Source organism: Manis javanica, chromosome 6, assembly GCF_040802235.1.
Source record: "Manis javanica isolate MJ-LG chromosome 6, MJ_LKY, whole genome shotgun sequence".
Taxonomy (NCBI): Eukaryota; Metazoa; Chordata; class Mammalia; order Pholidota; family Manidae; genus Manis; species Manis javanica.
This window is the reverse complement of record NC_133161.1, coordinates 17,996,533-18,012,227: the sequence shown is the minus strand read 5'-3', so window position 1 is coordinate 18,012,227 and position 15,695 is coordinate 17,996,533. Positions and strand designations below refer to the sequence as shown.

The following is a 15,695-nucleotide window of genomic DNA, read 5'->3' as shown; positions in this document are numbered from 1 at the left end:
CATATCAGAAAGGTTGCATTCCAGAGGGGGCTGCACCCAGTGCTGTCACCAGTATCTTGATTAAATCTATACACCTTGCCAATGAGCATGTGAAAGTTGGTGTGGGTTTTTGTTGATTGGTCATTAGTTGATTAGCAGCTTTTGAGATGAGGACTGTAAGGGTGACAGAATCTTGACTCAGAATTGTCGTCATGTCTGCCCCCAGTGAACTTCCATGGCACCATCAGACAGAGCACCTACAACAGTAGAAATCTTCACTGAGCTTGCGGAACGGCCATTTGAACTGTGCCTGCCGATGGGTGGTGGGGTTTTGTTTGGTTATGTTTGGGGTTTTTTTTGTTTGTTTCTTTCTTTATTTAATAAGTGCCTGTATGTGTGATCAAATTACTTGCTGAAACTTGCTTCCACTACAGCTTAACACAAAGATTATGGAGTAGCCAATCTTTAGCCATCTCAGATTTCTTTAGCAGTTATTGATACCTACCAGAAAGAACCTAAGAATCTGCATAGTCAAACTGACTCAGGCCATTTCAACATAGGAATGCCCTCCTTCCTCAGGCTCATTCAGACAGTCTCATGTGACTCAAATATCACCTTCGGTGGTGAACTTGCCCTGACGCCCCTTGGCAAATGCCTGTGGCACCCTGCGACATGTGCTTCTGAGTGAGACATTGCCTGCTGTTGATCCCTATTTTTTATCTTGGTCAGCCCCATTAGGCTGTGGAGTCTTTAAGGGCACAAATCATATACATTCCCAGGGCTAGCACAATTTTTAACATATTCATAGATGTTCAGTGCTTGATTTTACTAATAGATTAATAATAGCAAATATAATAGGGGTCATAGCCAACACCTACTGGGCACTCCCTTTGCGCCAGGCCCTGTGCTATACATTTTATATTTAGTAGCTCCTCACAGCACCTCATGACCAGGGTGGTGTTCTCCTCCCTTGCACAGATAAGGAAACTGGGACAGACGAAGTAACTTGCCTCAAGTCACACAGCTAGTAGATGTTGGTATTGGCAATTGAAACCAAAGTTATATCATTCCAAAGCCTACTGTTTTAAGATCTGTGCCTCTGTCTCTCATTTGCACTACAATATATCTGTCAAAAGACGTAATGTTTTCCATATTATGCATATAATCTTGTCTTTGAAAGGAATTTTAGAGCTCATTTATTATTATTTATTCAAACCTGCAATATATGGATTAAACAAGCAAAGGTCCCAAAAGCTAACTTGCTCAAGATCACGAGTTGTTCAATAGAATAAGATGATTTTCTGGTGAAAAAGCAGAAGAGTATGTAAAAATTTACAGAGCCACTGCTTCTTTACATATTTGGGTGGTCTGTCTGAAGATCATTGTTTTCATCAGAAAGATGTATTACTAACTTCTCTCCCCATCTCTCTTTCTCAGGGTTCACTGTTTCCACTATCTCATCCCTCTGGCAAAGGAGGGGAACTATGCCATAGTCGCTAATGTCGAAAGTATGGATTATGACCCTCTGGTGGTCAAGCTCAACAAAGACATCAGCGCCATCGAAGAGGCCATGAGCGCCAGCCTTCAGCAGCACAAATTCCAATATATATTTGAAGGTCAGACTCTGTCCCTGGGAGTTTGGGAGGAAGGAAGGGTGTAGGTTTTCCTGATCTTTCTATACTATTGAAGTTCAAAACTTGTAGTTGTTGGGTTTGTTGTTATTGTTATTTTTGTTGTCCTTTTTAGATTTAAGCTGCAGTACCTAGTCTCTCTGTAGCTACGTGTACAACAATATAACTGCCATCTGCTCCTGGTTGATAAGGAGATTTAATCCAAGATAAGGCAGATGGCAGCCAGGCTGCCTCCTTGACATGCCACTCATGAGAGTTGGGTGATGTGTGGAGTGGGCCATAAATTAACTCAAGAGTGGCTCATAAAAGAAAAAGAAACACACTCAATGAGGAAAGAACCTAGGAAGATCCTTCATCAGCTAAAATCACCAGTGGAAGGGGACATTTTCTGTCAGAAAATGCATTATTGTCTAAAAAGAACAGAAACCTGATTAGCCGCAATTTTAGGAAGGCGGCATCTATAAATGCCTTCAGGGGCAGGGCGGCGAGGGGAGGTATGAAAGAGTACAATCTGATGGCCTTGGCCTTCAGCATTTTGAAATACATGGTGCCAGCCAAATACTGTTCATGCTCAGTTCTTCCTATAGGAACTCCTTTGAGGACTTCAAATTAAATTATATTACTTTTTCTCTTGTTTTGGTTTGTATGTAGACCAGAATGCCAAAAGTATCTATGATTTCTCACAGAATTGAGCCAGTGTTATTTAAAACAATTAAGATGGTACATTGTGCAAAAGATAACAACATGAAGAAAGGAAAGGACGTGTCAACACATGGTCATTGGCTTGCTTTATGAAACAGTTGTGTGCCAGCAAATCTGGACCCCCTAAAATCCTATTTTCCCATCAAATGATGGCGTAAAGATATGTTCCACAGAGGAATATCCCTAAAAGACTTTAGCCACAAAGTGTAAGTGATCAAGAGGTTAGCTGTGGTCTCCATGACACCGAGAAGTCAGGGACAGCAGCAGTCCTCTGGAGCCTGAGGCCACAGTGCCCCTCTGAGAAGCCACTTGTCCCTTACTACACAGTTTCCTCGTTGCTTGTGACTGTGGCCTTCCAAGTCCTGTGTATCCACATGTGCAGTCCCCAGAGTTTCCTCTCATTCACCCAGACATTTCTTAACATCTAATCCTGATGAGCAGCAACATCTTCTTGAAATACAAGTATGATCCTCTTGCATAAAACAAATTTTAACTGAGAAACCGTAAGTTTGAGCTTCCCTGTTCAAAGAGCGAGCTACTTCTCTGTGATAGCACTTTCTAGATTCCAAAGGCTTGGTGTTGAGTTTACTAGGGGCGGGGCAGGGGGAGAAGTGATAGGATCTCTCAGTCTTCTTGGTGTGGCGGGGAGGAGTATGTTATCACAGACACTGTTTGGAATTGCCAGTGTGTAGTGATACTATGAAACAGACCAACTTTTAATTTGTTTTATTATTATAATTTTTATGCATATTCATTTTATCATTATAATATTTATGCATATTCACTATATGCATTTATTTACTTACTATATTTGTTAGTATTTACTGTTCTCTGTAAACAATGCATCCTCATTGCCTACGCTTAGGGCAGGCTGCGTATACCATGGCAGATACATGACGTTACGGACTCAGGAGAATCACACCAAAACTTGACCGACAGAGATTTTTCACATAAACAGCCTAGCTTTAAGTGTAAAATCGCATGTGTTTTCTTTTTCGTAGAATAAAAAAGCTTTTTACTTCACTTTCAAATAGTAGCACATACAGATAGATGTGTTCGTGGTCTCGAAGCACCGTTGGGTGAGTGTAGCCGAAGCAGGAGAGAGCATACATTCTCCACTCCCTTCCTGTGTTCTTCCCGATCAAAGGAAACTCATTTTGAAGACAGAGGGAGCCACAGAACCGGAAGGTGTGCCTGAGGTCTGATCTGAACCATAGGTGCCATGGAGATTTTGTGCTATGATTTTAGAAGAGAGAAATAACAAAAATAGTAGACCACTTGTGACCAGTCAGCTTAGCTTTAGAGTTCTGGGGGAACTTTTAAAAATGCTAACACGCCGGTGCCTCCGATTGTTCTGACCCAGCATTCCTCAACTACACAGGAGAGCTGAAGGGGCCCTCCTAGTTGTGTACTGAGCTGCCCTTTGCCAGTTGTTGTAGACCCTAAGACAGTCCTTTGGATGACAACAAAGCACTTAGGAGACCCCAGGAATGTCCATAAGTGACCCGTGGGAACTCAGCAATGTGTGATCTGCTTTTCCCTCACACTTTGTTTCTGATTACATTCTCGCCAGTTACTACTTGAGAAATATAGCTACACTGTCACTGTTGAGGTGAATTAACATAGATGCTGTAGCCCAATTTCTCATTGATTTGTTTTGCTTATTAGGTTCTAAATCAGCCTTTCAGCCAAAAGTACACCCAGACTGTTTGTGGGAGGGAGAAGAGACTAAACACACCATTGTATTTACATGTGTCCTCCACTCCCAAAAATATATGTATGGGAAAACAAGAGTTCCTATGCATTTAATAGTTCATAACAACCTGGCCTATTTCCTGAGTTCTTGGCTCTGTGGCTTTAGATGTATAGGCAAGGCTGAAGCTGTGGGTACACCACATTTTGCTACCGCATAAAGTCTTCCCATTTGTAACTATTAGGGCAATGTATAAATACTCTGAAATTATTGTGAAATCAGCTGGTACAACTATCAATAGTGTGTTTTCTTAGGTCATTTAAATTTGTGGAGGGTTAGAAGAGAGAAATCCTTCCAAGCTCAAGTGTAAGGTCAGGCAGATGGCCCTAACCTGACTTCTCTCCTCTCCCCACTGTTCTGTGCTGACCCCTCAGGACTGGGGCACCTGATCTCCTGCATCCTCATTAACGGCGCCCAGTACTTCAGGCGCATCAGTGAGTCTGGCATCAAGAAAATGTGTAGGAACATTTTTGTTCTCCAGCAGAATTTGACCAACATCACCATGTCACGGGAGGCAGACCTGGACTTTGCAAGGTAGGAGGAAAGATTGGGCTCCATTTCTTGTACCAAAACCAAGACTCCATTGCCTACAAAGTCATTTATAAAAACAGATTCTTGGTTACTTTAAAAGTAAGTTAAACAGAACAAAACAAAACAAATGGATTTTCTTCAGTCGCAGAGAAGGTAATTCTAAAAAATTCTATTGGATGCTTACCATCCCTCAGGCAGGTAATTTTTCCTATTGTCTAACCTAAATTCTCTTTACTACAAAGCTTTGGTAACTCTTTTTTTCTGATTATAAAAGTAATATATGATTGTTGCTTAAAATATGTAACATGAAATACAAAAACAATACAAACAGTATTCAAACACCTTTTGTTTGTTTAGAGCCCAGGATATTTGATATACTTTCTCCTGTGTTTTTGTGCATGTGCTGTGTTGTATATGTGAGTTTTCACACATCTGCATGCATATGATTTCAGATCTCAAAATTGGAGATTTTATTATCACCATGTGCTGACAAAGTGTTTTGCCAAGAAATAATTGAATGGCAACCGGGTCACGCGTTTCACAGTTGAATTTGTGAATGATGTCCAGGGAAGTGGGTATAAGCTGAAATGTGGCCACAGGGGAGTGTTAATGTAATTTTATATTCACTTAATTGCATTTTTCCCATAACAATAATATTCTTTGAAAACATGATTTTTCTCATAGCCATTAATAGTCCTTGAAAATATTCCTTTTAATGCCTGAATATTCCAAGTATAAATGAACCATTGTTTATTTAATCATTTGCAAATCTGTACACATGCAGATTTTTTCCATTTTTTCCTTCATTATGAATGACATGTGTTATATGTACTTTGGCATGAATTTGTTTACTCATCTCATCTGTCTTTCTGAGTTGAAAAAAAAGCCATCGCCTCTTGTTTTCACTAGAGGGGGAGTGGTTACTTGTCACCAACCATCATCTCCTTTCCTGTAATTTAATGTTCTTCTTTTAAGTAGCCCTCTCGTTTTCTCTTTCATAGGTTTTGTGATCTCAATTTTTAATGTTTCTGTTTAACACACATTTTCAAATGTAAGAGTTGATCTTATTCTCTCCTCATAGGGTTTCAGTACTATCTATATCTCAAGTCATCAGACCTCTGGGGCTTTAAATGAAAGTTTTGCAGAGACTATGTGGTGATTGACGTATTGGTGCCTTATTGCTGTTCTTACCTAAGGGAGTTACTCCATAAGCACCTTTACGGCTAGGAAGACATTTGTTTTTAATAATCCAGAATCTTCCTGCCTACTGCTTAGAACTTCTACATCTTTCTGCTTGATGTTTTGATTCCTCAAGAAGTTCAAGAAAATGTGAAGCAATGTTTTTAAGATATTTCAGGGGATGATGAAATATTATATTGCTTTGACAGTTATTAAGACATATATGCTATAATCTTTGTTTTGAAATCCTATAACCATGTGTCTTCATTTTTAACCTTTCTTTTCCAATCTGTCGCTCTATTTGTCCCATTACTACACTGTTCCTCTGCTACTGTGTCTTTCTTCCCTGTCTTTTTCTTCCTGTTTGTGTATTTGGGTGTGTGCTCATTAAATTCCCTATTTTAGGCTAAATTTGGTGGAAAGCCTTCCTTGCTCAGATTAGGGAAACCAGGTGTGACTGAATGCTGCATTTATTTAGTCCCTCTTGTGGGGAATGATCTCATTATTGAATTAGTCTATTCATAATAACATTGACAAGGGGAAGTAAAGAACATGGAGGCCTGAGGGATACAGAAAAGCATTACTAATTCTCTGAGGAATAAGATTCCTAAATTCAATCATCCTTTTTTAAATGATTTTTTTATTTAGCTGAAATAAGTACATTGCCACAGTTTTTGGCAGACAGCATAGGGCCTGAACACGTACTAAAAAGAACTAGCGTCTGAATAATGAAAGGCTGACTGGGCAGTATTGAGGTTGGCATCGGTCACCATGTGCCGACAAAGTGTTTTGCCAAGAAATAATTGAATGCCAACCAGGTCACGCGTTTCACAGTTGCATTTGGGAATGATGTCCAAGGAAGTGGGTATAAGCTGAAATGTGACCATGGGGGAGAGGCACCGCTACCTCTTATCACTCCTCACTCTTAGTGGGCTATGCAAGTGAAAAGGTGAGCCTACAGCCTTGGATGACTCTGTCCTTCCTACCCTGGCTCAAAACACATACCCTCACTAGATTTAAAAGCTCCAAAAGAGACTTTTGTGTGTTTCCTTAGTGCCTGGGCCAGAGTAAGTGCTCAGGATGTGCACTGGATGAGTGAGCAGGTATCAAAACAAGCCTTGTTGTGGTGTTCGTGATAGGCTTAAACAATGACAAAGTTTACTTTGCCCTGAAATTTTTAGCCATCTGACATGGGTCATTTTCTTACAGGCTTATAAGAACCATCTCCCTCACAGTTCTTTCTTTGTACAGCAGGAAGTGTTACATAAGGAACAAAATATCCCTACTATTCATCGTTTCTTTCTCCTTCATTTTCTCTTGCTCTCATACATATACACATACATAGACACACTTTATAGCCTTATTTTTTTCTGCTCTTATTTTTGGTAGGGACAGGTTTTGTGAAATGGGCTCCGTCAATTCTACTGAATTTGAAGCTGCATAAAATAAATATAACAACGATACCAAAATGGCCAGAATAATAGACTGCAGCAGTGTAGTGTGCCTCAGCATTCCTTAAGCACAGTCTAATCAGGCATGGACAACATCTGTATTTCCAGCAAATCTCTATAGGAAGGTTATCTTCTAACACAGTAATTAATCACTAGTTGCCATGTGTCAGAAAACTTATTTAACGAGAAGTTGCAAGTCTTTTACAGTTTTTCACTTCCATAGCCTTCCTGGCCCGTGGAAAATATAACGCCCTTTCTATAATAAGGAAATGAGGCATGTGGAGGGATTCCATTTATGTTGGTTCTTCTACTCGTAGTATTGCTGTCTGTCTCTTTTTATACATACCTTTACTCTAATTTCTAAAAGGAGGATGACTCTTGGGTGAGCAAAGGATCAAGCTAAGCTATGTAACCACCAGAATCGGAGGGATGCCCTGTGCCCTGTGGTAATGATGTCTGCTATGGTTTCGGTCCTTTTGTCCCCACCTGTAATTTTCAGACCCCATAAGGTAATTTGTCCTGGGAGATCGCTGCAGATTAATTAGAAAGTGGAAGGGCTTTACCAGTATGCTTTGTAGTTCCTTCCATCAGAAACCATCGTACCCCATGCTGTCATGCCCTTCTGCAGAAGTGAGTCACTGAGGCAGCCCAGGAGTCCAGGCGGGGCATGATGGGAGAGCCTGAATGGGCACTGAGGAGTCCCCGGGGTGGCTCTGGCAGGCTTTCCAGCTGAGGTGAAGCTATTTTTCATATAGAATATCCAGAGTTTTCTTCCTAGTTCTTCCCTCTCTTCCTGCATTTTCCCTTCTGTATCGGTCTCTCCCATTACCAGCTGTCTCTCTCTCTTCTCCTTCATCTTTCTTGTCGCCTCTGTTTCCAGCTCTCCTCAATTTTTTTTTCTCATTTTGGTTTTCCTTACCTGTTATCTCTCATGTTTAAATCTGACAAAGATAAGGAAAAGCCATCTCTGATTCAGGAACTGGTAAGAGGAGAAGTTCTAACACATGAGAAATCTTCCTCACCCTTTTATTCATTCATTCAACAGGTATTGAGCATACATTCTCTTTAGGTCCTGTTCTCATAGAATTTACATTTTGTGGGCAAGGCAGGCAAGCTAATAAGTAAAAAAATATAAAGTATGTCAGACGATGATATGTGCTATTGTAAACAGTTAGGTATGGCAAGAACAGGTGGAGTATGTCAGGGTATAGAAGGCACCCTGCAGTTTTAGAGGATTCATGTAAATCCTCAGCGCGATGGTAACAGTCGAGTAGAGTCCCAAAGGGAGAGTAGGAGCAGGCCATGTGGGTATGTAGGGGAAGAGCGCACCAGGTAAGGAGATGAAAGAGCAAAGAACCAGAGGAGGAGTATGCCTGGCAGTTGAAGAAGAGTAGGTCGGTGCAGCTGAAGGGAATGAGCAGGGGAAGAGTAAGACATGATTCAGACGTTTAATCTAAGAAGCTGAAATCCTCAGGACTGTTGCAATAACATCGGGTTTTACTTTGAGTGAGGTAGGAAGCTATCAGAAGATTTGGAACTGAAGAGTGCCACAGTCTGACTTTCGCTGTAGAAGAATAACGCTGGCTGCCATGTTGAACGTAGGTGATTGGGGAGGTGCGGGTGCAGGCAAGCACAACAGCAGAAGGAACTGTTAGAAACCTATTGCAATGGTCTCAGGGAAAGACAGTGGTGATTCAAACCACGATGGTAGCCATAGACAGGATAAGAAGTGGTCAGATCAGGATATGTTTTACAAGTAGAGCTGACAGGATGTGCTGAGGGGTTGGAAGGAAACCAGTAACTCTAAAGTTTTTGTTCTGAGCAATTCAAAGGATGGAGTTTTCATTTACTGAAATGAAAATGAGCCTGACCTCGGGAAAGCAGGTTAAGTGGGGGTGGCGGGGGAGGGAAAGGGGCAGATAGGAAGGGGATAGCACAAGTTTGGGTTTGGAAATAGGACTTTTGAGATGCCTGTTAGATATCTGAACAGAGATAGAGAGAGCTGCATATACAAATCAAGAGTTTAGGAAAGAGGCCCGGGCTGGAAGTAGGACTTTGGGAATCTTCAGCACGCAGATGAGACCTAAGGCCATGAGACAGAGTGAGAGGTGAGATCTCAGTGGGAGCACAAGTAGAGGAGAAGAGAGAAGCTGTACAGGATTGGGCCTTTGGCGCTCCGCTGTTCAGATGTGGAGTGCAGCAGGGAAACAGCCAAGGAACCTGAGAAGCAGCAGCTACTTAAGCAGGAAGGTAAACAGGAGGTTTGTGTCGCAGAAGTCAGGGGAAGAAAGTATTTTAAGACGAGAGCGTGTTCATCTGGTCACATGCTGCTGGTAGGTTGAATTAACCAAGAGAGAGAATGGGCCATGGATGGATCTGACAAGAGGACTGAAATGCTTTGATTTGCCTTTATTTACCTTCCCTACCCAACTTGTCTAGTGTAGGAACAAGCTTATGCATATGGGAACAGGCTTCTAACTTCTCCATTCTATGGTAGGGTTGATGTATTCAGGATAAAAAAATGCAATTAGAGTCTTTCTAGTGTGATTTATAAAAGACCAAATTGGCAGCCTCTCTTTTCCCACTGAATGGTCACTAAGGAAGCCCTGGTCTTCCCAGCATAGGCACTTCTTGTTGTTTCCTATGATGAAGCAGAGTTATGATCTACTCTTAGAAGGATACTGAGTAGTTTTGTTTTTAATGAAGGGCAGTCTGTGCCTCCAGGTACCCCACCCCTCCCTTCTCCAGCGCTACACCCCCTTCCAGCAACTCTAGGTTAGCTTTTACGTTCACTTAACCAGAGAAACTCTTTATCTCCTGTACATATACCCATACATGGGGACATCCCCACAGAAGCCAACAGAAAGATCCCACTGGTAAAGAAGGAGCCATTGGGAACCTGGTAACCAAAGGAGAAAAAAATCTTGCCTGAAATGCCTCCTCAGGACCCAGTTTTATATGGAGAAGGACAGTGACATATAAGATACTTGTTTAAGTCAATAAGAAGTTGAATCAAGGTGAAAAGACAGCCAAGAGAATGGGAGAAAACATTTGCATATATTTATCCTATAAGGGACTTGCATCCAGAACTTATAAAGAACTCTTAGAACTGAAGGCAAGTAACCTAATTAAAGAACAGGTAAAGAACACCCCATCTGACGCATAGTGTCAGATCTTGGTTTGTAATCCTCTCCACCAACAAAAGGAACCAGGACTCTTGGGATGTATGGCTAATTCTAGGACAGGGCAGGAAAGACGAGCCTACAGCATCTTGTAGTGTCAGAAAGTAAGGAAGTACTGGACACACACACACAGTGCAACACATTGATTGGGATGTGTAGGTGAGACACGGGCCAACTAAAAAATCTCCTTAGGGCAAAAATTGGAACAATTTGAGCAAGAAAATTGAGTAGTATTTGATGACATCACAAATGAAAAATAAATATCCATGAGTACATACTGATTTAAGTAAATGATTGAATAAATTAGTAAGTGAGGAAGATGAAATAAATGTATACAGAAGAATTCCAGATAAATTATGTAGCTACTCTATCTTAAGAAAGGGGAGCCTTATTCCCCACTTCCTTAAGCATGCATTGCACATAGGGACTCCTTCCAAAGTGTACACAGTGAATGGAGGGAAAGAGGCTTACTTCAGCCAAATGATGAAGGTCCACATCAACATGCATAAGTCATGTTGGCAGGTATGGGGAACAAAAATGGCACTTCACCTGTGATTTTCTTCCTCCAAACCCACAACCTCCATATAATAATGAAGAGAATATCAGACAGATTCCAGTAGAGGAGGATCCTGGTCAAAACGCCTCAGAACTGCAAAGGTCATCGAAAGCAAGGAAAGTCTGAGGAACTGTTATCAAGAGGAGACTAAGAAACATGACAACTACATGTAATGTGGTTTCTGAAATGGGATCCTGAAACAGAAAGGACTTTAGGTCAAAACTAAGGAAATATGAATGGACCTCAGTTAATAATAATATATCAATATTGATTTATTAGTTATGATAAAAAAGTCATACTAATATAAAATATAAATAAGAAAACTGGAAAATTGTGCTATCTTCTCAAATTTTCTGTAAATCTACAACTATTGGAAAAAATTAAATCTATTAATTTAAAAAAATAGGCAAAAAATTTTAATAGACATTTCTCCAAAGAAGATGAATAGATGGCCAATGCACACATGAGAAGATGCTCAACACCGTTTGTTACTAGGGAAATGCAAATCAAAACCATAATGAGATACCACATTATACCCATCAGGATGGCTATAATCAAAAAGCAGTATTAACAAGTGTTGGAGAGGGTGTGTGTGTGTGGGGGGGAACCAGCATCCTCATATGTTGCTGGTGGGATTGTAAAATAGTGCAGCCTCTTTGAAAACAGTTCCTCAAAAAATTAAACATAGGGTAACCATCTGATCCAGCAATTTCACTCTAGGTACACACCCAAGAGAAATGAAAACATATGTAGACACAAAAATTTGTACACAAATGTTCACAGCAGCCAAAAGAGTGGAAACAACCCAATACCTACTAACTCAGAGATAACTAAAATGTGATCAATCCATACAATGGAGATTTTCCAGCTTTAAAAATGAAAGTACTGATCAATGAATCAACATGGTTGAACCTTGAAAACATTACATTAAGTGAAACTCCATTCATACGAAACATCCAAAACAGGCCAAGTTAGAGGAGCAGGAAGTAGAGTGGTGGTTTCTTAGAGCTGGGGAAGCTGGGAGGACGAGAAGCCTTCCACACCCTCTCCAACACTTGTAAACTGTGGGCACAAGGTTTCTTTGTGGGGTGATGAGAATGTTCTGACAGATTGTGCTGATGGTTGCACAGCACAGTGAACATAACAAAAAGACATTTGGTTGCACACTTTAAGTGAATTGTATGTACATTCTATCTCAATAAAGCTGTTAGAAAAAAAAGAAAGGTTGAGCTTTATAGTTTTAGAAGCCCTAAATGTTATGTGATAAGAAATAAGTAACTCAAGTTCTGTACTGACATTGATGGGGGCACTTTGTGTAAAGAAAATACCTAACTCATATTGGCTTTCCGTAATCCATCCAGAGAGGTGGGAATTTCTGGAGAAGGTGATGCTTCCTATTAATCTTCAGTGGAGTTATCCAGGGTAGGGAGAGAGCCATTTGGAATAGAAGGGGCAGTTCAGGGCAACCAGAGCAGCTGCTTAAAGGGGGCTGGTGAGCAATGACCACTGAGGGCAGGCAGAGCCAGCTCAGGCACAGCTTGGCGCAGATGCCACCTTAGCGGAGGCCTTCTCTCTACGCCTTCAACACGTACCTTCCTCTCCCACCAGCACTCCCTCTTTTCCTTACCCTGAGTCATTTTTTCTTTGCACATACCACCATCTGACTGTTCTGTGTTTGTTTGCTCCTTATCTGTGAGCTTCAAAAGGCAGGGACTCCTGGTGGCTTCTCTGGCCCCAGAGCCTGGGGTAGTTCCTGGCAGGTAGCAGGCGTTCAGGAAATGCTGTGGGGTGATAAGGCTAAGGTGTTTGGACTTTATCCTGTAGGATAAATGAGCTAAATGGAAGAGTGAGATGGTCAGATCTGTGCTCTAGATAGATGACTTCAGCAGCTGTGTAGTATTTGCAGGCCATGCAACTGGAGGCCTTGCAGACCAGTTGGAAGATGATTGTTGAGAGAGCTGGGGAGGGTCAGTGTGGAATGGAGGAGGCAGCTGTGGGGAGTATGAAGGAGATAAATTGGCAGGTGTTAAGAGTCATTGAATACTGACAGTAAGGAAAAGGGAGTGAGGGTGCTTCCTGAGAAGGGTATCCAGCTGGGTCACTGTACCACCAAATAAGATAAATCTGCAGGAGGAGAGGGAGGGCCTCCTGTGGATGTGACGGATATAAGTGTTGATGGAGGGAAAGTCCTCAGTGGATGTGATGAGTGTAAGCTGGCTGTGAGATCTCCAAGTAGAGATGTCTAACATGCAGCAGGATCTGTAAGCTAGAAGCTGGGGGGAAGAGGCCTTGATTGAACAGCCAGATTTGGGGAACCTGGAGTTGTGCTTTAAACTCTTTAGAGGAAATAAACACTGTAGGTGGAAAACCATCCCCTGGGAATGCTAACGTGTAAAGGGCATGAGAAGTAGGGGACTGAAGAGGATGGGCAAGAAATGGTCCCACCGTACAAGAGCCAGAAAAGGACGGCGCAGGAACGTGCTGCCGGCACTGAAATTGTACCTTCCTCATTAAATTGATACAGCGGCTTTCTTACCAATAAATTAAAGCATCTTCTCACTTTAACTTGTCCAACTTCCCTTTGAGATAAACTGTTGAGGTGCCTTCCTCAAAGTGACAGAGTAACAAAGCCAGCCTTAGAAACTAAGTAAATCAGTTGGGACTCCTGCTTTATTCTTGACCTTGTACTTCTCTAAAGCCAAGAATGATCTCTAGCATTGCTGAGACTGTTGAACTCCTTCCCAGGGAGCTGTTCAAGTAGACTTATTTCCTACAAACCCATTGCACCAGGAACATTACTGTGGTTTTCTGCAGGAAAGGTTATGTATGGGTTTTCCTGTAAGTGACCAGGGCATAGTTTGATAGCTGGGGATTAGCAATGACATGCTGCCATCTACTGGAAGCACCCACAGACAGACAGACAGTGCTCTAAATGCTTGTCACAGAGGAATTGAGTAGGTACTGCCTCTGAGGTAGTTCCCCACCTATCAAAAAAATTTTCTTGGACTGCCTTGCTTGAAGAGCAGTTTTGTTTCTGAGAAAGTATGTATGTGTGTATTTTTCACATGCTTTTCTCTGTTTATTTTTTTCCCAGTTTTATTCTGCCATTAGTCTTACCTGCCTTTCCAGTTCTGCTGTGACCTAACCCTTTTCAAACCTTTACTTGTAATACTCCAGATTTTTTGATTCAAGAGTATGAAACATATGGGTTTATAATTTAATTTTGTGTAATTAATTTTTTAGGCAAGATTAGTCTGCTACCAAAATGTTTTAATGATGATGCCCCTAAAAATTCGGTTACATCTCTTGAATTCAATGGTGATACAAAGCCAGCCCTGACTTTCCTAGGGGCCAGAATAAAGTGGGAAATATGGTGGGTAGAATGCCTTTGCTGCCTGGTAGAAGGAATTATGCCAGTTAATACAATTTAATAATAAAACAAAAATTTGTATGGCTTGATCTCTGAGGAAAAATGTCAAAAAATCTTTATAAAAATAGATTTGAATAATTAAACCTTCATTTGACTTTGCTACCTTGTTCTGACCATCCCACCGTCTACCAATCTCCTTTTTCTGTCTACTGCACTTACAGTAGTTCCATACATTCTAACAATTAACCGATCTCTAATCAGTTATGTAATTAGGGCTCTTTGAAGACCGGTGAGTATGCCTACTGGTCTTCATATCCCCTACAAGTCACACCAAAATAAGAGTACTTGCAAGGTAAAAAAAAAAAATACCTATCAGTACTGGTGTTTGATTTCTCATAAACGTATGTCATATGAGGGGCTTTGATAAAGTGAGATTCTTTCATTTATGCTCAATTAATGTCACTACACCTTGTACCTATATAATGTCAATGTATAATTTAGGGTTCCTTGAGATTATTGGCACACAGTGGTATTCTTCCCTTTGTAGTACGTATGCTGGAGTTGGATTGATTCAGAGATTAACAGAGGTGACAGGTGTTGTTATTTCAAATAAAGAAACCAAGGAATGGAAATCAGAAGTGACTTGTCCAAAATCTCTCATCAAACTGTGTTATTTATGTACCCTGACACTACCACTGCAGTCGTCACAGTTAGGGTATTAAATTAATTCACCCAGTGAGGGAAGGATTGCGTCGTACTAAAAAGACATGAAGCTCGTTCTGTGGCTAAAGCCCAAGAATGATCATTTACTGACCATTAGAATTCTTAGGGAAACACTTGAGGCTGGAAGCTGACCTTCCTTGTTTTCTACGTGAAGACGTAATGTTTCATTTTGATGCTGATTAGCAGGAAACAGGCACAGGCCTTATATATATATATATATATATAAAAGCAGAGCTACACCCCCAGACAGACCCTCTCAAGGCCACACTTCCTCCCAGCTCCTCCCTCAACCCTTTTCTCATTCCATCTTATACAGAAAGCCCCTCTCTCCATTCCCACCTCCTGCTCTGGTTAACACCCTTTTCCATTCTAAAGAGAGTGAGACGGAACTGCAGAAGGAAGCGAGTGGCCGCGCCCCCAAGCCCCTTTGGCTCTAAGCTGTCCCTAACGTGTCTGGCCCATAGTGATTTCTCTCTTTAGAAAATCCCCTTTCCTCCCTATTTTCTACCCTTTGAAATGAATGTCTCATTATATGCCACACTCTTCTTCATTTGTACCCGTCGTTTAATATCGTATTGCTGTTATTTGTGTTAGCATGTTCTTCCCTCCCGCTTCATTATAAAGTTCTTGTGACTGAT

At 41.2% G+C, this 15,695-nt stretch overlaps 1 protein-coding gene across 1 annotated transcript in view; it reads left to right on the top strand.

The window, feature by feature from the left end:
• The window catches only part of EXOC4 (exocyst complex component 4), a 778,194-nt gene that overhangs the window by 719,773 nt on the left and 42,726 nt on the right, over positions 1-15,695 (top strand). The window contains exons 16-17 of the mRNA XM_037019539.2: positions 1,417-1,595; positions 4,440-4,599. Of these exons, the coding sequence (XP_036875434.2) occupies positions 1,417-1,595; positions 4,440-4,599 (339 nt within the window). The remainder of the gene's footprint in view (positions 1-1,416; positions 1,596-4,439; positions 4,600-15,695) is intronic.